At 48.1% G+C, this 26,741-nt stretch overlaps 1 protein-coding gene across 1 annotated transcript in view; it reads right to left on the minus strand.

Annotated features, from left to right (window-relative positions):
• mao (monoamine oxidase) overlaps nt 1-14,820 on the minus strand; it is a 103,868-nt gene extending 89,048 nt beyond the window's left edge. The window contains exon 1 of the mRNA XM_078409219.1: nt 14,669-14,820. Within this exon, the coding sequence (XP_078265345.1) occupies nt 14,669-14,717 (49 nt within the window). The 5' untranslated portion in view covers nt 14,718-14,820. The remainder of the gene's footprint in view (nt 1-14,668) is intronic.
• Between the last annotated feature and the right edge of the window lie 11,921 nt (nt 14,821-26,741).

The following is a 26,741-nucleotide window of genomic DNA, read 5'->3' on the forward strand; positions in this document are numbered from 1 at the left end:
TCATCCCCATGGGGCACAGTGAAGAGGGGGGAAAGGGGGGGGGGGGGGAGAAGAGTATGGGGGGGTGTTTGTAAATTAGTTACCTAAAATTGGAGAATTCAATGCATAGTTTCATTTAGAGATACAGCGTGGAAACAGGCCCTTCGGCCCACCGAGTCCATGCCGACCAGCGATCACCCATTCACAAGTTCTATCTTAGATACAAGGGGCAATTTACAGAAGCCAATTAACCTACAAACCTGCACATCTTTGAAAACTGGAAGGGGGAGGGAGGAGAGAGACGCAGAGACAGACAGACATCTGAAGTTCAAAATTCAAAGTTCTTGTGAATGAGCTAAAATCCTGTTAATAGTTTATCCCAAAAGGCCCCATTCCCTGAGTAAATGTCTACATTGCCAGGTAAAGCTGTCCAACTTTGAACACAACTCAGAATTGCATTAGTAATGTTTGGAAAACCTCTCCATGAAGATGGAAGGGGATGGTGGAGGATATCAGCCCAAAGCTTCACATGATGTGGAATGTTAAGTAGGAATTAGTGCAAGTTAACAGGTTTAAAAAGCAGTAACCTAAAATTGGACGTGGCCATTGTGAAAATGAACCTCAAACCTCTTTGCATAATTCTTATTGATATGTCTGCTGTTTTACTGGCATCGGCCACATTCCTTGAGATCTTTCCACTTCTGCAGCTGCCATTTCTGCCCTGACAATCTGAAACCTTTCTATGCAAACTACAACGGTATTTGAACAGTTGCAGTACAACTAGGAGTGCACTCTGCTTCCTTCCTTTTTGTATTATTTATACGGACATTATGCTGACATCATGGCCCTCGTCTGGGGAGTGTGATGATTTCCCTTGAGGCTGCTCAAAGTCTTCGTTTAGTTAAGTTTAAAGATACAGCATGGAAACAGGCTCTTCAGCCCACCAGATCCATGCTGACCATTAATCACCCATTCATAGTAGTTCTACGTTAAACTACTTTCTCATCCTCTACCCTCGAGAACACCTCCCATCTATCCCATTGGAGACCCTCAAACTATTTTTCAATCAAACTTTACTGTAACTTAATCCTGTACTAAAGGCTATTCCCTTTATTCTATAAATGTACATTATGGACGGCTTGATAGCAGCCATGTATAGTCTTCTCGGTGACTGAATAACATGCAACAAAAAGGCTTTTCACTGTACTTTGGTACACCCAAAAATAATAAACTAAACTGAAAAAAAAGACACATAGTGCTGGAAAACATGGTTTGATGTTTCAGTTTGGGACCCTTTTTCAGACCAATCGTGGAGGGGAGAAGAAAGCTGGAAGAGAGGAGGGGCAAGACAAAAAATTTCGATAGGCAAATGGTTGGAGAAAGACCGGAGATTTAAAAAAAAGGTGTGAGACAAAAAAATTGAAAAGTTGCAAATTGTGAAGCCAGAGCAAGGAATGTAGGTGGAAGGGGAAGGTGGAGTGGAATGAGTGCAAGTCCAGGTGGGGCGCAGGTGGGGGGGGGGGGATATACTGAATATACTGTCATAGTGCAGGCCCAACTTGCCCACACCGACCAACATGTCGCATCTATACTAGTTCCCACTGCCTGCATTTGTCCCCTATCCCTCTAAACCTATTCTATCCATGTACCTGTCTAAATGTTTCTGAAACATTGTGATAGCACCTGCCCCACCTACCTCCTCTGGCAGCTTGTTCCACACACCCATCACCCTTTGTGTAAAATGGTTGTCACTCAGGTCACTATTAAATCTTTCCCCCACCTTGAAGCTGTACATATTAAAGAATTTTAGGAACAGCATTAATACTGAGGAATTATGCATCAAAATTGGATAAAATATATATACATTTGTTTGCAACACCTAATTACAATAAGAGAAGGAAACTGTGTTATCACTTCAGTTATCACTTCAACACTACCTTCAGCAGGCAAACATTAACTGTGCTAACAAGTTAACAGTTTAATCAAAGGCTAAAAATCACTTTGATGGTGTAATTACAAAACCTTTCCCTTACTTGCTTGTATGAAGATTCGACTGGCTGTTACATTAGTAAATCATTGACTCCATTTAAAATACAAATTTAACATTGCCATTAAAGTGCAGGGGTCATTACTCCCTCAGTGACTGTACAACAAACTCACCAACAGCAGTCTTAAGATTCAAATCATCAAGGTCTATTTATGCTGGAGTAACTCAGAGGAGGGCAGCATTTCTGGATTGAAGAAATGGGTGACGTTTCAGGTCGAGACCTGAAATGTCACCCATTCCTTCTATCCAGACATGCTGCCTGTTCCGCTGTTACTCCACCATTTTCTGTCTATCTTCAGTGTAAACCAGCATCTGCAATTCCTTCCTACACAAGGTCTATTTATGGATGGAACAAAAACTCAATGTTGTGAATGCTGCTTATTTCTAATTTGTTTCAAATGATATAAATGCAAATCCCATACCCCTCCCTTTTCTCCCTGCTCCTCTCCCCTCTGCTTCACCTAGACTTCCACCTATTTTTCTTCTTCTCCCTTTCCTGCCACTTTCCTCCCTCTAGCTTTGCAATTCATAACTCTGCAACCCTATCTCACCTCCTACAATCAGTCTGAAAAGGGGTCTCGACCCGAACAATCATCTATCCATATTCTCCAGGGATGCCGCTTGACCCACTGAGTTACTCCAGCACTTTGTGTCCTTTTGTGTAAGCCAGAATCAGCAGCTCCTCGTTTCTTGCCAAAATCCATTTCAAACATATAGCAATGTTCCATATAGCATTGTACTGGTACAACGTGGATGTGTGACTATGTTTTTGTTGGCTGCAATTTTTAAACACTGTTATTCCAGACTGTAGGATCAACCCATTTAGGCATCATTGTTCCTAGATACAGCTGTCACCTCGGGATATTTCTGCATCAAGCACATCCTGGTTACCAGCTTGCAAACATTTACCATCTCCATGATGACTCCAGTCTATGCTGCTCTTCTCCTTCCATTATTATTGTTACACTTGATGAAATCCGAGCTTAAACGTGGCTCTTTGATCAGCAGAGGTCCTAAAGTTAGGCTGTCTACATGCTTAGAGTCATCACACTGAATTAATTGTCCTATCTGCACTCTCACCCAAAGATGGGCAGCACAGTGATGCAGCGGTATAGTTGCAACCTCTCATTGCCAAAGACCCAGGTTTGATCCTGACTACGTGCTGCCTGTACAGAGTTTGCACTTTCAGCATGGGTTTTGTCCAGGATCTTCGGTTTCCTCCCACACCTCAAAGACATACAGGTATGTAGGCTGCAATTTGTCGGTGTCCCTGATGACTACCTGTGCAGGAAGTGTGTCCAGCTGCAGCTCCTGGCAGACCGCATTGAACGGTTGGAGCTGCGGTTGGACTCAAACTGGAGCATCCACGATGTTGAGAAAGTCGTGAATAGCACGTACAGTGAGTTGGCCACACCGCAGGTAAAGGTTAAGCGGACAGAAAGGGAACGGGTGGCCACTAGCCAGCGTAGCAGTAGGCAGGTAGTGCAGGAGTCCCCTGCACACGGCCACGGGGGCACTCCCTGCCCAGCAACGGCTCCACAGTTGGGCCGAGGGGGGCGGGAAGGGAGGGGTGGATCGGGAGGAGGGGGGTGGGGGGGATGGAGGGAGAGAGGGAGAAGGGAGGGGAGTGAAGGGAGGGGCGTTGGGGGGAGGGGAGGGGGTCTGGGGGATGGGGAGAAGGGAGGGAGGGGGAGGGATGGGGAAGGGGTGACGGGGATGGGGGAGGGTTGAAGGGGAGGAGGGGGTGCTGCACCAATGCAGGAGAGGTTTGGAACCAACAGGTCCACTTAGTGTACTATATTGCTAAAAGCAGGACATTATTTTGGACTAGAGGAGCTCTTGGTTTAGTTTAGTTTAGAGATACTGCACAGAAACAGGCCCATCGGCCCTTCAGCAATCTCCGTATGTCAGCAGTATCCTTCCTACCCACTAGGGATAATTTCCTATTTTTTACCGAAGCCAATTAACCTACAAACCTGTACGGCTTGAGTGTGGGAGGAAACCGGATCACCCGGAGAAACCACATGTGATCACGGCGAGAACGTGTAAACTCCTTACAGATATCACCCATAGTTAGGATCGAACCTGTGTTTACCCAGTCCTTTCATACGTCTTATTATATCAGGTCAATTGAACATGAGGTTCCGATTAGTCATTTAACACTGTCTGCATGTCAGAGTTGACACTCATGGCCTTGTGAAGATGCTAGAGGTTGACTACTTTGTTTTCATGCTCTGTTAGCCTTTTTGACCTGTCATTCTTCAATGGCAGTACTACAGTCAGACCAACATCAGATTCAGATTATTTTACTATTATATACACCAGGATGCAATTAAATTGCTTGTTCACATAAAGCTCATAGGGTAAACAGTACACACAGTGTTAGACAGCAAGTACAACAATGAGTGCAAGAACAGCAGGATTATGCAAAGATCATTGAGCAAACTAAAATAGCACCAAACACTACTACTATGGATAGAGTCCCTGTCTGCCTCCTCAGGACCCGCTCCGGTCAGCTAGCAGAGAAATTCATCCTTGATGACACTTCCATCCTTCCCCTTGTAATACTCCGTGAAGATGGACTGAATGGAAGTGACAAATCTGTGAAGGACCGGGCTGTGTTCACCATTCACAGGTGGTCACTAGCAGAGCAGTTGCTGTACCAGCATGAGATGCATCCCGTCAGAGTACCCAAAGGAAGTAATTCACTGATGCCCTTTCTTGATCATTCTATCAGTGCGAAGGGAGCAGGTTAGGTTGCTGGCGATGTGGACTCTAGGAACTTGAAGCTCTCAACCATCTGTGTTGATGAGGACAGGCTTGTGTTCACATTCTGCCAGCAGTCCATTCCCCTCCATGTTACACATTGTTCTGACATGGATGTATAAACACACTTCATCATCATTGGCACACAATTCCTGCAACTCCACAGCCAACTTGTGTAAGTGTGGTACATTTTAACGCCAATGTGCTAAGATGATGTTTCCCCATCATTTGCCAGGGCAGTTATCATGAGGATCGAATGCTGACCTTTCCAGAAACCCTATATTGCACTGGAGAATTAAAACACAACACTTCAGTAACGCTCTCTTCATTTTTCATGCACATTCTATTCTTACTTACATCACTGCCCTTCAATTTTTCAATGTATTTTTTAAGGACTTGGCTGCAAGAAATTTGGCTGTCAGTATTTAAAATGAATGTTCCCTCTACTCGGTTAAGCTGCTTCAAGATTGCTGCACTGTTTTCAAATGTCCAGGCTTATTATTGCAGGCATCATTATTTTCTCTGTGACTGTACAATGAACTCACCAACAGCAGTCTTAAGATTCAAATCATCAATGTCTATTCATGCTGGAGTAATTCAGCGGAACAGGCAGCATTTCTGGATTGAAGAAATGGGTGACATTTCAGGTTGAGACCCAAATGTCACCCATTCCATCTATCCAGAGATGCTGCCTGTTCCGCTGAGTTACTCCACCATTTTCTGTCTATCTTCGGCGCAAACCAGCATCTGCAGTTCCTTCCTAGACAAGGTCTATTTATGGATGGAACAAAAACTCAATGTAGTGAATGGCCTCTTTTCCAAATGCTGCTTATTTCTAATTTGTTTCAAAGAGCTACAGTTTCTGCCACAGTTTGTGATCAGCAGTTACTGGCATTTAGTTTGAATCTGGAGGCAATCCTTTTATGAAGTCTGGGCGTTATGATTTCTTGTCCTTCGGGGTATTAAGGGCACCGGGGTCTTGTATTTAAACTCTGATAAACCCACCCCTTGCAATTGATGATCCATGCTAGCCCACATGAATGAAATACAGGAGTCATTAAGCAGACATCAAAACTCTGGGTAGGGGACCCATCCCCAGGAAAGCCTTGGCAGACCACCGGAAACCTCACTGGTTTGGTTCTGAAGTGCACAGAAGCCAAGCAGTGCCTGAGACACTGGGATTTCCAACCCAAACCTACAGCACTTTTCTCACTGTACCATTTATATGAAACCAAGGATCCATCTTAAGTTCACTGAAGTAACAGATTGTGCCAAGAGTAACTACAGTGCTAAAGTATATCATCCTCACGTCAATTCATGCATTTTTCTATTAAACTTCCAACACAGTCCCGATCCCAAATGGAACACACATCCCAAAAGATTTGTTAAATGTGACAACTAAACCTACTCCCTCGCCTCCATCCAGGGACCTCAACAGTCCTTCCAGATGAGACAGAGGTTTACGTGCACCTCCTCTAACTGGATGCTAACCATTTAACTCCCATTGCCTTTGTGTCCTGGGTCTCCTCCATTGCCAGAGCGAGGCCACATACAAATTGGAGGAACAACACTTCATATTCCACTTGGGTAGCTTACAACCCATTGGATGAACATTCATTTCTCCCATTTTAGGTAACCTCCTACTAAATCCCCCTACAACCCTCCCCCCTTTCTCTCCCATACCCCTCCCTTTCTTTCCCCCTGCTCCTCTCCCCTCTGCTCCACCTAGACTCCCGCCTATTTTTCTTCTCCCTTTCCTGCCACTTTCCTCCCTCTAGCTTTGCAATTCATAACTCTGCAACCCTATCTCACCTCCTACAATCAGTCTGAAAAGGGGTCTCGACCCGAACAATCATCTATCCATATTCTCCAGGGATGCCACTTGACCCACTGAGTTACTCCAGCACTTTGCGGTAGGTTTAAAAACGTTCCATCACACTTCAAAAGAAGTGGTCTGGAGGAAGTCGCTGATTGGTGGAAGCGGACTAGAGGAAGCAGCTGATTGGGCGTAACCCCAGGTTTGTATTTCTGCTTTCTGTTCGTACTTTGTAGTTAAGGGTTCAGTGAGTTAAGGGTTCAGTGAGTTAAGGGTTCAGTGAGTTAAGGGTTCAGTGAGTTAAGGGTTCAGTGAGTTAAGGGTTCAGTGAGTTAAGGGTTCAGTGAGTTAAGGGTTCAGTGAGTTAAGGGTTCAGTGAGTTAAGGGTTCAGTGAGTTAAGGGTTCAGTGAGTTAAGGGTTCAGTGAGTTAAGGGTTCAGTGAGTTAAGGGTTCAGTGAGTTAAGGGTTCAGTGAGTTAAGGGTTCAGTGAGTTAAGGGTTCAGTGAGTTAAGGGTTCAGTGAGTTAAGGGTTCAGTGAGTTAAGGGTTCAGTGAGTTAAGGGTTCAGTGAGTTAAGGGTTCAGTGAGTTAAGGGTTCAGTGAGTTAAGGGTTCAGTGAGTTAAGGGTACAGTGCTTTTTAGTAAAGGTACAGTTTAAAGGATTAAGAGGGAGTTGATTTAATTTGGGGGTAAGACATGTCAGGTGAGATCGGCCCCGTGGAATGCTCATCCTGCAACATGTGGGAGATCAGGGATATTGTCGGTGTCCCTGATGACTACATGTGCAGGAAGTGTGTCCAGCTGCAGCTCCTGGCAGACCGCATTGAACGGTTGGAGCTGCGGTTGGACTCATACTGGAGCATCCACGATGCTGAGAAGGTCGTGAATAGCACGTACAGTGAGTTGGCCACACCGCAGGTGAAGGTTAAGCGGACAGAAAGGGAATGGGTGGCCACTAGCCAGCATAGCAGTAGGCAGGTAGTGCAGGAGTCCCCTGCGGTCATCTCCCTCCTAAACAGATATGCCATTTTGGATACTGTTGGGGGAGATGGCTCATCAAGAGAAGGCAGGAGCAGCCAAGTTCATGGCACCGTGGGTGGCTCTGCAGCAAAAGAGGGGAGGAAAAAGAGTGGAAGGGCTATAGTAATATGGAATTCAATTGTAAGGGAAATAGATAGGCGTTTCTGCGGCCGCAAACGAGACTCCAGGATGGTATGTTGCCTCCCTGGTGCAAGGGTCAGGGATGTCTCTGAGCGGCTGCAGAACATTCTGGAGGGGGAGGGTGAACAGCCAGTTGTCGTGGTGCACATTGGCACCAACGATATAGGTAAAAAACGGGATGAGGTCCTACAAGGTGAATTTAGGGAGCTAGGAGATAAACTTAAAAGTAGGACCTCAAAGGTAATAATCTCTGGATTACTACCAGTGCCATGTGCGAGTCAGAGTAGAAATAGGAGGATATTTCAGATGAATACGTGGCTTGAAAAATGGTGCAAGGGGGAGGGATTCAAATTTCTAGGACATTGGAACCAGTTCTGGGAGAGGTGGGACCAGTACAAACAGGACAGTCTGCACCTGAGCTGGAATGGAACCAATGTCTTTGGGGGAGTGTTTGCTAGTGCTGTCGGGGAGGATTTAAACTAATGTGGCAGGGGGATGGGAGCATGAGCAGAGAGACAGAGGGGTGCAAAAGGGGTACAGAGGGTAGAAGCAATAGGTAGCAAGGTGAAAAGTAAAAGTGGCAGGCAGACAAATCCAGGGCAAAAATCAAAAAGGGCCACTTTTAAACATAATTGTATAAGGGGTAAGAGTGTTGTAAAAACAAGCCTGAAAGCTTTGTGTCTCAATGCAAGGAGCATTCGGAATAAGGTGGATGAGTTGAATGTGCAGATAGTTATTAATGAATATGATATTGTTGGGATTATGGAGACATGGCTCCAGGGTGACCAAGGCTGGGAGCTGAACATCCAGGGATATTCAATATTCAGGAGGGATAGACAGAAAGGAAAAGGAGGTGGGGTAGCGTTGCTGGTTAGAGAGGAGATTAACGCAATAGAAAGGAAGGACATTAGCTTGGAGGATGTGGAATCGATATGGGTAGAGCTGCGAAACACTAAGGGGCAGAAAACGCTAGTGGGAGTTGTGTACAGGCCACCTAACAGTAGTAGTAGAGTTGGGGATGGCATCAAACAGGAAATTAGAAATGTGTGCAACAAAGGTAAAACAGTTATAATGGGTGACTTCAATCTACATATAGATTGGGTGAATCAAATTGGCTGAGGTGCTGAGGAAGAGGATTTCTTGGAATGTATACGGGATAGTTTTCTAAGCCAACATGTAGAGGAACCAACGAGAGAGCAGGCTATTCTAGACTGGGTATTGAGTAATGAGGAAGGGTTAGTTAGCAGTCTTGATGTGAATGGCCCCTTGGGCAAGAGTGACCATAATATGGTTGAGTTCTTCATTAGGATGGAGAGGGACTTAGTTAATTCAGAAACAATGGTTCTGAACTTAAGGAAAGGTAACTTTGAGGGCATGAGACGTGAATTGGCCAAGATAGACTGGCAATTGATTCTTAAAGGGTTGACGGTGGATATGCAATGGAAGGCATTTAAAGACCGCATGGATGAACTACAACAATTGTTCATCCCAGTTTGGCAAAAGAATAAATCAGGGAAGGTAGTGCATCCGTGGCTAACAAGGGAGATTAAGGATAGTATCAAAACAAAAGATGAAGCGTACAAATTAGCAAGAAAAAGCAGCCTACCAGAGGACTGGGAGAAATTCAGAGTCCAGCAGAGGAGGACAAAGGGCTTAATTAGGAAAGGGAAAATAGATTATGAAAGAAAACTGGCAGGGAACATAAAAACTGACTGCAAAAGCTTTTATAGATATGTGAAGAGAAAAAGATTAGTTAAAACAAATGTAGGTCCCTTGCAGTCAGAAACAGGTGAATTGATCATGGGGAACAAGGACATAGGAGACCAATTGAATAACTACTTTGGTTCTGTCTTCACTAAGGAAGACATAAATAATCTGCCGGAAATAGCAGGGGACCGGGGGTCAAATGAGATGGAGGAACTGAGTGAAATCCAGGTTAGTCGGGAAGTGGTGTTAGGTAAATTGAATGGATTAAAGGCCGATAAATCCCAAGGGCCAGATAGGCTGCATCCCAGAGTGCTTAAGGAGGTAGCCCCAGAAATAGTGGATGCATTAGTGATAATGTTTTAAAACTCTTTGGATTCTGGAGTAGTTCCTGAGGATTGGAGGGTAGCTAATGTAACCCCACTTTTCAAAAAGGGAGGGAGAGAGAAAACGGGGAATTACAGACCAGTTAGTCTAACATCGGTAATGGGGAAAATGCTAGAGTCAGTTATTAAAGATGGGATAGCAGCACATTTGGAAAGTGGTGAAATCATTGGACAAAGTCAGCATGGATTTATGAAAGGTAAATCATGTCTGACGAATCTTATAGAATTTTTCGAGGATGTAACTAGTAGAGTGGATAAGGGAGAACCAGTGGATGTGTTATATCTGGACTTCCAGAAGGCTTTCGACAAGGTCCCACATAAGAGATTAGTATGCAAATTTAAAGCACACGGTATTGTGGGTTCAGTATTGATGTGGATAGAGAACTGGCTGGCGGACAGGAAGCAAAGAGTAGAAATAAACGGGTCCTTTTCAGAACGGCAGGCAGTGAGTAGTGGGGTACCGCAAGGCTCAGTGCTGGGACCCCAGCTATTTACAATATATATTAATGATTTGGACAAGGGAATTGAATGCAACATCTCCAAGTTTGCGGATGACACGAAGCTGGGGGGCAGTGTAAGCTGTGAGGAGGATGCTAGGAAGCTGCAACATGACTTGGATAGGTTAGGTGAGTGGGCAAAGGCATGGCAGATGCAGTATAATGTGGATAAATGTGAGGTTATCCACTTTGGTGGCAAGAACAGGAAAGCAGACTATTACCTGAATGGTGGCCGATTAGGAGAAGGTGAGATGCAACGAGACCTGGGTGTCGTGGTACACCAGTCATTGAAAGTAGGCATGCAGGTGCAGCAGGCAGTGAAGAAAGCGAATGGTATGTTGGCATTCATAGCAGGGAGGTTCTGCTGCAGTTGTACAGGGCATTGGTGAGACCACACCTGGAGTATTGCGTACAGTTTTGGTCTCCTAATCTGAGGAAAGACATTCTTGCCATAGAGGGAGTACAGAGAAGGTTCACCAGATTGATTTCTGGGATGGCAGGACTTTCATATGAAGAAAGACTGGATAGACTCGGCTTGTACTCGCTGGAATTTAGAAGATTGAGGGGGGATCTTATAGAAACTTACAAAAATTTTAAGGGGTTGGACAGGCTAGATGCAGGAAGATTGTTCCCGATGTTGGGGAAGTCCAGAACAAGGGGTCACAGTTTAAGGATAAGGGGGAAGTCTTTTAGGACCGAGATGAGAAAAAAAAATTCACACAGAGTGGTGAATCTGTGGAATTCTCTGCCACAGAAGGTAGTTGTAGCCAGTTCATTGGCTATATTTATGAGGGAGTTAGATGTGGCCCTTGTGGCTAAAGGGATCAGGGGGTATGGAGAGAAGGTAGGTACGGGATACTGAGTTGGATGATCAGCCATGATCATATTGAATGGCAGTGCAGGCTCGAAGGGCCGAATGGCCTACTCCTGCACCTATTTTCTATGTCTGTGCCCTTTTGCGTCAGCCAGAATCGGCAGCTCCTCGTTTCTTGCCAAAATCCATTTCAAACATATAGCAATGTTCCATATAGCATTGTACTGGTACAACGTGGATGTGTGACTATGTTTTTGTTGGCTGCACATAATGCTCTTTTTAAACACTGTTATTCCAGACTGTAGGATCAACCCATTTAGGCATCATTGTTCCTAGATAAAGCTGTCACCTCCGGATATTTCTGTACCAAGCACATCCTGGTTACCAGCTTGCAAACATTTACCATCTCCATGATGACTCCAGTCTACGCTGCTCTTCTCCTTCCATTATTATTGTTACACTTGATGATATCTGAGCTTAAAAGTGGCTCCTTGTTCAGCAGAGGTCCTAAAGTTAGGCTGTCTACATGCTTAGAGTCATCACACTGAATTAATTGTCCTATCTGCACACTCAACCAAAGATGGGCGGCACAGTGATGCAGCGTTAGAGTTGCAACCTCTCAGTGCCAAAGACCCAGGTTTGATCCTGACTACACGTGCTGCCTGTACAGAGTTTGCACGTTCAGCATGGGTTTTGTCCAGGATCTTCGGTTTCCTCCCACACCTCAAGGACGTACAGGTTTGTAGGCTAATTGGCTTCTGTAATTTGGTCCCAGTGTGTAGGATAGTGTTAGTGTAAGTGGTGATCGCTAGTCGGCATGGATTCGGTGGGCCATAGGGCCTGTTTCTGCGCAGTATCTCTAAAGTCTAAAGGTAGCCTCACCATAAGTTATACGTACACCTTTGAAAGTTACATGTGGCTGTTTGGATGTCTCTATGCAGATTATTCTGTTCTGTCATTTCTTTATAAAATGACTAAGCCTTTCCACACACATTACATATCTTACTAAAAGCAGGACATTATTTTAGACTAGAGGAGCTCTTGGTTTAGTTTAGTTTAGAGATACTGCACAGAAACAGGCCCTTCGGCACACCAGCAATCTCCATATGCCATCAGTATTCTACCCACGAGGAACATTTTCCTATTTTTTTACCGAGGCCAATTAACCTATGTCTTGAGTGTGGGAAGAGACTCTCCAACTTTAAGGGTAGCTGATTTGGAGCCAAGAGAAATGCAAATCCTTGCTACTAGTGTTTTATTCTGAAACGTCAGATAATGATGTCAGTCAAAATGGTCTTTTGACTTTGGATGCGCTTCCAGGCTTCATTGCGAACTGACAGAATACAGATTTCAGATCAGGCCCCTTACATTTTGAAATCCCAGACATGAGAACATGAGTCCGATAGGTGGTATATTAATCCACGTCAAATTCAGCAACCATTGCACATCCAAAATTATGGACTGGGATTTAAAATTGAAATAGAATGCACAGCATTTTTGCAACTAATCTGTTCATAATACTTAGTTTTAAAGTACAACTTTCAGAAAGTAGGATGATGAATAAATCACAAAGGTGCCATATTGGAATAAACAAGATCGTTGGCACCGCGGCGCAGCTGGTAGAGCTGCTGCCTCACAGTGCCAGAGACCCAGGTTTGATCCTGACATCGAGTGCTGTCCATGTGGAGTTTACACGTTCTCCCTATGACTGCGTGGGTTTCTTCCAGTTTCCTCACATATCCAAAACACTTGTGAAATTGTAGGTTAATTGGCTTCAGTAAAAGTGCCCCTAATGTGTGGGAGTGGATGAGAAAATGGGATAACATAGAACTAGTGCGAATGGGTGATCGACAGGCGATGGTGAGTGTGACATGGGTAGGCTAAAGGGCCTGTTTCCAAAATGTATCTCTGAACAAAACCAAACATAGAATGAATTCAAAGGGCATCATTGTATAGATTTTGATATCAGATCCTGACAAAGATGATAACATTATCTTGTAGTTCTTGTTCATATGAAGTACTAATTTAATGATTGAACAGGTTCTGCTGTTTACATTATCTAAATGGCTGTATTCCAAATCCTGTTGATCACAGCAGTTGACTCACTCTGCAGGTGAAACGAACAGCAATATAACTGTATTAAAATAAAGCACCTGGGCCATTCTTAGTCACGTGTATGACCAAAAATGTGAAAATTGTTGACATCTCTTCTAATTCTGAAAGCATTACAGGTATATTGTTTTGTACTGTACATATGACTTATGTATGTCGAAGTTTATCAAGTGAAACTTTTATATGCTACTAGACCAAGTGAACCCGTTGGGCCCAAACCTCTCCTGCATTAGTGCAGCACCCTGTCCCCTCTCCCTTCTCCCCCACTCCCTCCTCCCCTCCCCTCTTTTAAACTTTAAAATGTGAATAACACCGATTTCAATACAACTACTGGCATTATCACTGAAGTGACAATGGTGAGTAAGGTGGACCTAAAATTGTCGCACTATTGTGTACCGTTTTGGCTGAAGTTCAGTCACAAACAAGATAACAAACGAGAGTTTTAGTATATAGATGTTGACAATGTTTGTTTCGGGTCAGAAGTCAAATACGACTGGTCATGTGGGTGACCGCACATGGTCACACACGTGACCAGTCATATTTGACCTCTGACCCTAAACATTGTCAGCATAACATATTAAAATGTTGCTTGATAAACTTTGACATATACAAGTCATATATACAATACAAAACAATATACCTGTAATGCTTTCAGAATTAGAAGAGATGTATTCCACAATTTTTCACATTTTTGGTCACACAAGTGACTAAGAATGGCCCACCTCAGCATTGATCCCTGTTACTCCACAATCCCCTCCCCTCCCCATCCTTCTCTTCCCTTCCCTCAATCACCTCGCCTTCATCTTCCTTGCCTGCTGGTAGAATGTGGCAATCACGAACGCCAATGTCAAGGGTGTACGATTAAAACAATATTAATGCACTACTTTATTTTTGGTTATTATTACAGAAGGCAGAGCTAAACCCGCTAACAGTGGGAACGAGACACAATGCCAGTGTACAGGAAACAACGTTTCCAAACCGTGGATTAAAAAATATCACACTCCAAGGAGCATTAGTGACTGACTGCACGTTGGTGAACGTTTGTGCAAAGCGGAACAATCCGTTAGTCTTTTGTTAAGTTGTGATACTGAGAGTGGTCTACCGTTAATTAACATTGCGTGGAGGTAAAATCAAGCGCTGAAGTGGTAAAGCTATTTGGATGCCTGCAGAGGTTCTATTTTTCAGTCCAAGGAATGCAAGAATATCAACAACGCAGCATTGACCTTAATCTCACCCTGGCCACTAAACCTCTCGTAGTGACCAGCACTGGGTAACTAACCACAGCTGCCGAGAGTGGGACATGCACACCGCGCGTTGCCTCACATTATTACCTCATTCCACCTCGCCGCTTTTTACAAGGCATTTCTACTGAACTTTAAGGCTGACCTGAGATGCCGCCGCCGATGACAATCACATCACATCTGTTGCTTGTCATCTTGTCGCCGAAGCCTGAGCTTCGCACTCGGTGTCAACACTCAGCCGAGTGTCTCCTCGGCGGAGGTCCGCCCCGGCATCGTCACTCCGTCAGCCTGCAGCTCCGCCTCCCACGGAGTGGTCCCTCGGCAGAGCTCCGCCCCGGCGCTGCCTGCCGCCCACTGAATGGTCCCACTGCACAGCTCCGTCCCGTCGGCCTCCCACAGTGCAGCTCCGCCCTGGTACCGTCGCCCCAACGTCAGCTCCGCCTCACCACCCCTACACCCACCCACCACTGTTGTCGACCTCCTCGCCCACTCCGATGCATTTTTTTTGCAGCTGTGGGACCCCTGACCGGGTCTCGGTCGGAAAGGTGTTAAAAATGCACAGCTTGTTTGCAAATACTCCAAGATTTTAGAGAAGTATCGTGACATTTCTGTCCCCGAACTTGGATTTAGGTCAAATTCCTTACCGATGGACAGTGCCCCACAACGCTTCGCACGTATTCGTCGTTTTACACAAGGGAGACTGCAGATGCTGGAATCTGGAGCAAAAAATCACAACAGCAGTGTTTTTATTTTGCTTCATTTGTGTATATCCACGCAAGTATCAGATGCCACTTCCAGCATCAGATTCCTGGCCGTACCCAGGTCTGTCTATGTACATTTTAGTGGACAGGACTTTTTTTATCAAGACATCCAGAATATCTGTGGGCCAGGCAACATCTCTGGAGGGTCCCGACCTGAAACATCACCTATCCATGTTCTCCGGATGCTGCCTGACGCCCTAAGCTAATCCAGCGCTTTGTGTCTTGTCTACATATTATCCTTATCGTCAGTTACATATCATCAATGCCACCACTGCCTGTTGATCTCACAGCTGAATGATTTCCTTGGAGGTTTGTAAGGACTAACATTAGGAATGCAGCTATGTGGGTTTTATTGCAGGAGTGTAAAAGTTCCAGCTCGATTATATTGATGGGGCATCCTATTTGTCAGCATGTAGCACGGTTTATGGGGTTTATGGCTGATCGCATCCTCTGATATCAGCAACCAAAGCTTTGAAGTGTTAAGAAGAACATCTTGCTACATGGACTGCTCTTTGAACCCAAGATTGAAGAGGTCACGTAGGTCTCAATGGACACGGAGGTCCCGAAAGACACATAAAGATTTATAGGACATTGTAAACTTGCCATATAAGGCAGTGATGGGAAAATACTGGCACATGTATTATGGGTATAAAATGTGTGTAAATGTAAGCTTTCGGAGAGAGAGGCTACACTAGCTACCTGAGCATTTCTGAACGCTCCGGTGCCTTGGCTCTCTCCCACCTGGGTGAGTAGAATAAAGAGATTAAACAAATTCGGTTGTCTGACTATTCTGTTAATAGGTCACGAACTACAACATTTGGCGTATAATATAATATAATAATAATAATATAATATTCATTTATTGTCATTGCAACGAGTACAACGAAATTAAAAAATAGCCAATCCTGACGGTGCGTACAAACATATATGCAATAAATGCAAAAACAAATAAATACATAAATACAATTAAATACAATTATATTAAGTACAAGATTTTTTAACGGTGTTGCCTAGTGCAAAGGTAGTGTTCAGTTCTCGTATGGCCCTGGGGTAAAAACTGTTCTTAAGTCTGTTTGTTCGGGATTTGATCGACCTGAAACGTCGACCAGAGGGCAGATGAACAAACAGACGGTGGCCGGGGTGGGATGGATCTTTTATTATTTTGCCTGCTCTACTGAGGCAGCGTAGTCTGAACAGGTGCTCCAGGGAGGGCAGTGAGCAGCCGATGATCTTCTGGGCCGTCGTGATGACCCTCTGAAGGGCCTTCCTGTCCTTTTCTGAGCAGCTGGCATACCATGTGGTTATACAGTATGCCAGCACACTCTCGATGGAGCAGCGATAGAAGGACAACATGAGCTTCTCCTGCAGGTTGGTTTTCCTGAGGGTCCTCAGGAAGTGGAGTCTCTGCTGTGCCTTCTTTACTGTGGTGATGGTGTTGGTAGACCAGGTAAGATCCTCTGCGATGTGCGTACCCAGGAACCTGAAAGCTGGTACCCTTTCCACACAGACCCCATTGATGTAGAGTGGGTCGTAATCTCCACTGGTTTTTCTAAAGTCAATTATAAGTTCCTTTGTTTTGGAGGAGTTCAGGACCAGATTGTTCACTGAACACCATGCTGCCAGCCTTTGGATTTCATCCCTATAGGCTGTCTCATCTCCTTCTGAGATGAGTCCAACCACAGTCGTGTCATCCGCGAACTTGATGATGGTGTTGGTGGGATGGGTGGGGGCGCAGTCGTGAGTGTAGAGGGAGTAAAGGATGGGGCTCAACACACAGCCCTGTGGTGAGCCGGTGCTCAGTGTAATGGTGGAGGAGAGGTGAGGGCCTATTTTGACGGTCTGGGGGCGGTTGGTCAGGAAGTCCTTGATCCATTGGCAGATGGTTTGGGAAAATCCAAGGTCGGAAAGTTTGGTGACCAGTCTGCTCGGGATGACCGTGTTAAAGGCAGAGCTGAAGTCGAGGAAGAGCATCCTCACATAGCTCCCCTGGTGTTCAAGGTGGGTCAGTGCAGTGTGAAGAGCAGTGTCGATGGCATCCCCTGTAGACCTATTTGCTCTGTAGGCAAACTGGTGTGGGTCGAAGGTGGGTGGGAGGCTGGCTTTGATGTGCTGCAGGACCAGTCTCTCGAAGCACTTTGTGATGACCGGTGTGAGTGCTACCGGACGGTAGTCGTTAAGACCGCTGATGACAGACTTTTTCGGCAGTGGGATGATTGTGGCGGACTTCAGGCAGGGAGGGATGGTGGATGTTAAAAGGGACATGTTGAAGATTTTTGTGAAGACCTCAGATAATTGGTCTGCACATTCCCTCAGCACTCTGCCCGTCACACCATCGGGGCCTGCAGCTTTCCTGGGATTCACTGCTCTGAGCACGCGCTTAACATCATAGTCAGCAGGATCTCTTTGGCACTGTCAACCACGAACGACTAAGAGGCAGCGGTGACTGAAACACGTCCGCAGGGGACAGAGTGCACTTCTCGACCGTTGTTCGAGACCCCGGACGTTGATGTCTTTCAGATACTGAAGTCCCTCGTTTGGGGTTGATTTTGTGTCCAACTGAGATTCACAGACAAACCGATAAGGATAAGGATAAGGATACGGATTAGGAAGGTAAGGGGCGGTCACTCTTGTTGACATTGTTCTGGTCTGGGTGAAATTGATCGTTTGGTAAAATTTATTGGTAACATAATTTTGGATAATTGGCAATCAGACATGTGGGACAGACTTTGGATAAGAGTGATGGTGGTGCCCCGGTACAACACATGTGATATTTACTGCCAGAAAATGGTAAAGATTACAGAATTTTATCTGCTTCATTAATGAAAAGGTTGGGAAATTAAGCCTGGCCATTGGTTGGCGTGTACCAATGCTACCCAGATAGAAGGAAGGCACCCCCTAGTAATAATTTGGTCAGTACGAGAGACTACCCAGGAAGAATCCAATGTAGGACATTTAAGGCGAATGTATACAACTTGTACCCCAATGGTTAGATCCCCAAATGTGTTAAATTTGACTGTCAGGATAGAATATGAATCCAGGAAGCAGAGTGAATGTAACGTTGCTGAAATTACAATGGAGGTGTTGGAACTGGAATAGGAACATTCCTATATGTCTGGTTACCAGGACTTTCGCCACAGTATGATCAGGGATCTTATGAGACCTGGACAGGGTGCTGTTATCTAGCTTTTGTAATCCCACATTTATGAATCATAAATCACCCTCTACAGCATCCAGAGTGGCGGTCTAAACGAGCTGCATCGGAGTTTGAGAGGTTTTTGGTGGATAATATTCCCGAGATGGGGAACCGCTCGGGCGGGACCTGAAATTAGAAACTTAGCTAGTGCCCTGGAACAATTAGCAAATTGTACTGCTGATGGGCTGTACGAGACTCAGGAACAAATAGGCCAGCTAACAACTGAAATGGTGGCCCTGCGTCTTGTCACTCTCCAGAATCGTATGACCCTAGATTTCCAGCTAGCCGAGAAAGGGGGCACTTGTGCTATGATAGGGCAAGAATGTTGTACATTTGTACCAGATGTATCCTCCAATATCACCAATATCGTGGGGCATGTGAAGGAGGTTACAGAAAGAGCGTTTAGCATTTGAGCCCTCTGAGGGGGCGCTGTGAACTGTTTATGTAGGTGCTGTTATGTTTGTATGCCATTGTATGTTCGTTCTTAGTACCTGAACTGATGTATAGCACTTTGGTCAACGTGGGTTGTTTCTAAATGTGTGAAACAAATAAAATTGATTTGACTTGACTAGGAAAATAGGGGCAGATTTAGCCCAAGATCGAATTAATGCTTCAGGATGGGATTGGTTTGGTTTAGGATATTTGTGGGGGCCGATTCTCCATTATGGCAGTATCATTGTGTTAATTGTTGTGATTCTGTTAATCTGTTATTGCTTCGGTCCAACTATTTGTCAATCGGTCAATTTAAAAGACTGTGATTATAGCATAATCAAAGAGGGGAATGTAAGGGCTAACATTAGGACTGCAGCTATGTGGGTTTTATTGCAGGAGTGTAAAAGTTCCAGCTCGATTATATTGATGGGGCATCCTGTTTGTCAGCATGTAGCATGGTTTATGAGGTTTATGGCTGATCGCATCCTCTGCTATCAGCAACTGGCATTCAAAGCTTTGAAGTGTTAAGAAGAACATCTTGCCACATGGACTGCCCTTTGTTCCCAAGAAAGAAGAGATCACGTAGGTCACGATGGACACGGAGGTCCCGAAAGACACATAAAGATTTATAGGACATTGTAAACTTGCCATACAAGGCAGTGATGAAAAAATACTGGCACATGTATTACGGGTATAAAATATGTGTAAATGTAAGCTTTCGGAGAGAGAGGCTACACTAGCTGCCTGAGCGTTTCTGAACGCTTACCTGGGTGAGTAGAATAAAGAGGTTAAACAAATTCGGTTGTCTGACTATTCTGTTAATAGGTCACGAACTACAACAGGTTCACCAGTTTAACACTGAAGGAGATTGCTGGAATGTGGAAACGTGTGAAGAGGCGTGGTACATCCTGAGGTAATGAGATAGGGAAGCATTAGCACATGATTGGATACACAGTACCATGATCGTTTTGTTGAAGTTAAGTCAAGTCAAGTTTATTTGTCACATACATATACAAGATGTGCAGTGAAATGAAAGTGGCAACGCCTGCGGATTGTGCTAAACTACAAAACAGAATAGAAAAAAAAAATGTAACACAAAAAATAAATTAATACAGTAAATTAAATTAGTCCCTGGTGATATGAGAGTTAACAGTCCTGATGGCCTGTGGGAAGAAACTCTGTCTCATCCTCCCTGTTTTCACAGTGTGACATCGGAGTCGTTTGCCTGACCGTAGCAGCTGGAACAGTCCATTGCTGGGGTGGTAGGGGTCCCCCATAATGTTGCTGGCTCTGGATCTGCACCTCCTGATGTATAGGTCCTGCAGGGGGGGGGGGGGGGGGGCGAGTGTAGTTCCCATAGTGCGTTCAGCTGAACGCACTACTCTCCGCAGAGCCTTCCTGTCCTGGGCAGAGCTGTTCCCAAACCAGATTGTGATGTTCCCGGACAAGATGCTTTCTGCAGCCCCAGAGTAGAAGCACTGAAGGATCCTCAGACTCTAAATTTCCTCAACTGTCTGAGGTGGTAAAGGCGCTGCCTTGCCTTACTCACCAGTACGGCAATGTGTGTTGTCCATGTCAGTGATGTGGATGTGGATGTGGACTGTGATGTGGACTCCTCTGTGATGTGGACTCCCAGGTATTTAAAGCTGCTCACCCTGTCCACAGTAATCCCATTTAACTCCAGTGGCGTGTACGTCCTCGGATGTTGAGCCCTTCTAAAGTCTACAATCAGCTCCTTAGTTTTTGTGACATTCAAGAGGAGGCTGTTGTCCTGACTCCAGAGTGCCAGATCAGCCATCTCCTCCCGGTAGATCTTCTCATCATTATCGGAGATCAGGCCCACCACCAACATTGACCTAAGGTTCTGCCATCAGTGACAATCACATCACACTTGTTGAAACAAGTAACTGCAGATGCTGTTTTACACAAAAGGACGCAAAGTGATGGAGCAACTCAGCGGGGCAGGCAGCATCTCTGGATAACATGGGCAGGTAGAGTTTCAGGACAGAAACCTTCAGATATCACACCTGTTGCTTGTAAAATTGCAAAACCCATGTTGGGTAGAACTAATGAAAAATTTAAAAAAACTGCAGATGCTGGAAATATGAAACAAAAGCAGAACATGTCTGGGAAAGGCATTAAAGGCATCCATGGAAAGTGGAACAGTCAATGATTCGAAAGATTGCTTTCAAAATGAATTATAACCCTGAGCCAGCTGCTGTACTGGAGTGTTGCACTCCCAAGCTGGGTTGTAGACTTTGACTTTTCATTTTCTTTGGCATTAATTTTCTCAGAGATTTGTAGGTGTTCTGATCACTCTCTAATAATGCGTTCACCTCGACTTTCACGCTTTATTTTACTGGCAAGCCAATAGAACCCTGGGATAAATAGCTGAAAGAATGCTAATGATGCCATTTCTCCATGGTTTCTGCCAAAGTTGAAACAATAAATTGGAAGCATCAGTCACATCCCCCTCATCCCCCTCCCCTGCAAGAGATTAATAGATATTAATAGATATACAATAAAACATTTTATATTCTTACATTATTATATTTTAAGTATCATTATTATATTATATCATTATTATTTTTATTATTACCCTGGAGGTATGTGTGCGCCTCGCTGCCCGTTGGGGGTTGTAGTCCGGAGGTGGTCCGGGGCACTGGGGCCGGGCGGGAGCGTGGACTACACCTCCTGGCGGGCAGCGTGGCTCCTCACCCCCCCCTGATTGGCCACAACTCCCATCACTCGGGCAGGTCCTGCCCCCCTCCGAGCTCCCAACTGCACGTTGGGTCCAAACCTCTCCTGATTGCCATTTCCACCTCTCTCACCCAGCCCCCCCCCTCCCCACTCACTCACCCTCTACCCCCCCTTAAAACTCCCCCGGGGCCGGGGGCAAGGGGGGAGACGAAAGGGGAGAGGGAGCTACTCAACCCGGCCCCGGCAGCCAGTAGCAGGAGAGATCTCCTCATCCCCCCCCCCCATTTGGCTGCCACTGCCGTCACTCGGGCGGCTCCCACCCTCCTCCGAGCTCCCAATTGCACACGGGCGGACCTTCTCCCATTGTGACGTCGAAAACGGTGGAAGGCGTGGCTGACGGGCAGAGCAAGTGAAAAGGGATTTATTAAAGTTTAAAAGGTGATTTTTAAAGTTTAAAAAGTGAAAAACTTTAAAAATATAACAACCATTTGAACCCCAGGACAATGGTGAGTAAGGTGGGCCTAACATTGTCGCGCTATCGTGTACCATTTTGGCTGTATTTCGGAAACAAATATATCCACAAAACACACAAATGTACAAGATGATGGTGTGGCGGATCAGGCCACTCCTTGGGTCAGCCCCCTCGTTACGTGACGGACAGGCGTAAGGGGTTAAAAGCCTGACCAGGGGGAGGCGTGGCTCTTACCCTAGGGGAACAACGCTGTGGGCTGAAGCGCAGCCTAAAAAAAGAATCTTACTAAAAACTGCCTGGCGTCTTGCCTTTTCTCTGGCCTCCGCCAGGCCACTACATTGGTGACCTCGACGGACATCACACGTAGTGATGTCGAACGTTGATGTGCAACCCGGTCCTGCCGACCTCGATGCCGTCTCCCTCAAACTCCCGACCCTGTGGACCGAAGAGCCTGAGGTCTGGTTTCAGCAGGCAGAGGCACAGTTTGCTGTGCGAGGGGTAACCGTCGACTTGACGAAGTACTTTTATGTCGTCGGCGCCCTGGACCAGGCGACAGCAAGGCGAGTAAAGCCTTACCTTAATGACCCCCCCGCGGATGACAAATATAAGGGCCTTAAAGAACTCCTTATCAGGAGGTTCGGCCTCAGCGACGCCGAGAGGGCAACTCGAGTTATGAGCCAGGGGGGGCTCGGGGACCGACGGCCGTCGGCCCTTCTGGAGGACATGCTCGCCCTTATGGGCAACCACCCGCCCTGTTTCTTATTCAAGCAGGCCTACCTGCGGCATCTCCCCGTCGACCTCCGTTCTCAGCTCGCTGAGGACCCCTTCACCGACACGCAGCGGCTGGGCGAGCGCGCTGATCAAATATGGATGTCCCGTCGGGAGGACCTGGAAGCCCTAGCCGTCTTTTCCGTGGCGTCGGAAGGCCAACAGCAAGCTGGGGCCGCCGTCGACCCCGTTTCAGGGCGACCCCCGCGGCGAAATCCGGCCGCCATCGGGAACCCCGGTGCCGGCACGCCCTTCTCGCACGGCCCGCCGACAGTTCAGCCAGACGCCACCAGAGGTCGCTGGTGGTCGGCCCAAGCAGCACCACCTCCAATACCGCTGGAGACCACCGGAGGTCGCTGGTGGGCATCCCAGTCTGCACCACCACCGGACACCAGCAAAGGGGGCTGGTGTTATTATCACCGTCGTTGGGGACCGAACGCCAAGCAATGTCGCCTACCCTGTGCCTTTCCGGGAAACGCAAGTGATCCCTTCGGCGGCCGGCCAGATCCATCGCGTGTTCGCTCGGGATCGCCGCACCGGGGGTCGGTTCCTCGTCGACACTGGAGCAGAGGTGAGCGTCCTACCTCCTTCCACCGCCGATATCCAAACGGGCAAACGCGGCCCCCTCCTCACTGCGGCGAACGGTAGCCCCATCAACACTTACGGGGCCTGCCAGCTCGCCCTTAACTTCGGCGACAGCTGGTTCACGTGGCGGTTCATCATTGCCGATGTTTCCCAGCCGCTGCTGGGCGCCGACTTCCTGCGGGCGCATTCCATGCTCGTGGATGTCAGGCGGCAGCGCCTGGTGCACTCCAGCACGCTGAGGCCGGTCTCCCCCAACGTCGGACACCTGTCGTCCGTGGATGCGACGTACGCGCGCATCCTGGTGGACTTCCCGGACATTGTGGAAACCCACTTCTCCTCCTCCGCTCCCAAGCACGGGGTGCAACATCACATCCCCACCACCGGGCCACCCGTGCACGCCCGAGCGCGGCGTCTCGCTCCAGACAAGCTCCGTCTAGCTCGAGAGGAGTTTCGTCAGATGGAGTCAATGGGCATCGTGCGCCCCTCCGATAGCCCATGGGCGTCACCACTCCACTTGGTCCCCAAGGCGGACGGGGGTTGGCGACCGTGCGGGGACTATCGGCGCTTAAATGACGCGACCGTTCCCGACAGGTACCCGGTTCCGCACATCCAGGACTTTAATGCCCACCTGGCCGGAGCATCCGTGTTCTCCAAGGTGGACCTTGTGCGCGGATATAATCAAATCCCGGTCCACCCCGATGACATCCCCAAGACTGCCATCATCACCCCGTTCGGCCTATTCGAGTTCCTACGGATGCCGTTCGGATTGAAGAACGCCGCACAGGCCTTCCAGCGGCTTATGGACTGTGTGTGCCGTGGCCTAGAATTCGTCTTTGTGTACTTGGACGACGTACTCGTGGCCAGCCGCTCGAGGCAGGAGCACTGCACCCACCTCCGCCAGCTGTGTAAACGCCTCAGCGAGTACGGTTTGTCAATTAATACTTCCAAGTGCCGTTTTGGGGTGACGGCCATCGATTTCCTCGGCCATCGGGTGACCCCACAAGGGGTGGTACCTCTTCCGGACAGGGTCGAAGCTGTCCGCCGTTTCCCCCGACCGACCTCTGTCAAGGGCCTGCAGGAATTCGCCGGGATGGTCTCGTTCTATCACCGCTTCCTGCCGTCGGTAGCTCGAACTATGCGCCCACTCTTCCACCTCATGGCTGGTCGCCGCAAGGAGGTCGAGTGGGACGACGAAGCAGGAGCGGCCTTTGAGCAGGCTAAGGAGGCCCTGGCCAGGGCCACGATGCTCATCCATCCTAAGGAGGATGCCCCAACCGCCCTGACCGTGGACGCTTCTGAGGTGGCGGTCGGTGCGGTGCTAGAGCAGCACATCGACGGGTGTTGGCGGCCACTCGCCTTCTTTAGCAGGCACCTCAGCGGGGCCCAACGGCATTACAGCGCGTTCGACCGGGAGCTCCTCGCCCTCTACCTCGCGGTACGCCACTTTCGGTACTTCCTAGAGGGGAGACCCTTCACCGCGTTCACAGACCACAAGCCACTCACCTTTGCGTTCGCCAAGGTTTCGGATCCGTGGTCTGCGCGGCAACAGAGACAATTGGCTTATGTGTCGGAATACACCACCTCAATTCGGTTCATGGAGGGAAAAAACAACAGGGTGGCCGACGCCCTGTCTAGACCCGCGATCCACGCCGTCCTACAAATGGCCGGGGGGATCGACTATTCCGCCCTAGCAGCCGCGCAGCTGGGGGACGAGGAGATGGCCACCTATCGTACAGCCGTGTCCGGCCTGCAGCTGGAGGACATTGTCTGTGGCCCCGGGGATACAACACTGTTGTGCGACACCTCCACTGGCCTGCTGCGGCCCATCGTCCCTGTCGTCTGGCGTCGCAGGGTATTCGAGGTGCTCCACGGGCTGTCTCACCCCTCCATTCGGGCGACGGTGGCCCTTGTATCCTCCCGTTTCATGTGGCACGGGCTGCGTAAGCAGGTCGCACACTGGGCACGCACCTGCATCCCGTGCCAAACTTCAAAAATCCAGCGACACGTGCGTGCGCCTCTGCAAGAGTTTCGTGTCCCTCGGCAGCGCTTCGACCACATTCATGTGGACATCGTGGGGCCGCTGCCGCTGTCCCGGGGCATGACCCACCTCTTCACTGTGGTAGATCGCTTCACGCGGTGGCCGGAGGCCATTCCGCTGGCAGACACCTCGACGGCCACCTGCGCGCGGGCCTTGGCGGCGCACTGGATCGCCCGGTTCGGGGTGCCACTGGACATTACATCCGACCGGGGGCCACAGTTCACTTCGGAACTGTGGTCGGCCATGGCAAGACTCTTGGGTGTCAGCCTACACCACACTACGGCGTACCATCCACAGTCGAACGGGTTGGTGGAACGCTTTCACCGCCAGCTGAAGGCTGCCCTGAAGGCTCGGCTCACGGGCCCAGACTGGGTGGACGCCCTGCCGTGGGTTTGCTGGGGATCCGCACCGCACCCAAGGAGGACTTGGCCTCCTCCTCCGCCGAGTTGGTGTACGGGGCCCCCTTGACGGTTCCCGGGGAGTTCATCCCACCAGCGCAGGGTCGAGTGGAGCAGCCTTCTGATGCCCTGCAACGTCTTCGGCAGACGGTGGGCAGGCTGGCACCTGTGCCCACGTCACGTCATGGGACCTTCCAGCCACACGTCCCTGCCGCTCTGGAGGACTGCCAGTTTGTGTTCCTGCGCAGGGACGCACACCGATCACTTCTCCAGCGGCCGTAGGAGGGCCCCTTCCGGGTCCTGCAACACGGCTCGGCCACATTCGTTCTGGACATGGGGGGTCGCAGAGAGACTGTTTCGGTCGCACGGCTGAAGCCGGCACACGTGGACATTGATCGGCCGGTGCCGGTTGCGCAGTCCCGCCCGCGCGGTCGCCCCCCGTCCAAGCTACCCCCACCAGTGTCTGCTACGACCCCTCCACCTGTCGGTCAGTCGCCGGTCCCTGCGCCCTCCTGTCCGTTTTGTACCTCCGGTTCTTGGGGGGGGTCCTGTGGCGGATCAGGCCACTCCTTGGGTCAGCCCCCTCGTTACGTGACGGACAGGCGTAAGGGGTTAAAAGCCTGACCAGGGGGAGGCATGGCTCTTACCCTAGGGGAACTACGCTGTGGGCTGAAGCGCAGCCTAAAAAAAGAATCTTACTAAAAACTGCCTGGCGTCTTGCCTTTTCTCTGGCCTCCGCCAGGCCACTACAATAGTTTTAATAATATACTAGACCAAGTGGGCCCATTCCTCGTAGAGGGGGGACAGGGAAGGGAAGAGGATGTGACTGAGGAGCCCACTCTCTCCTCTCCCACTCTCCCCCACCTCCCCT

Source organism: Rhinoraja longicauda, chromosome 12 (genome assembly GCF_053455715.1).
Source record: "Rhinoraja longicauda isolate Sanriku21f chromosome 12, sRhiLon1.1, whole genome shotgun sequence".
In the NCBI taxonomy this organism is placed as follows: Eukaryota; Metazoa; Chordata; class Chondrichthyes; order Rajiformes; family Arhynchobatidae; genus Rhinoraja; species Rhinoraja longicauda.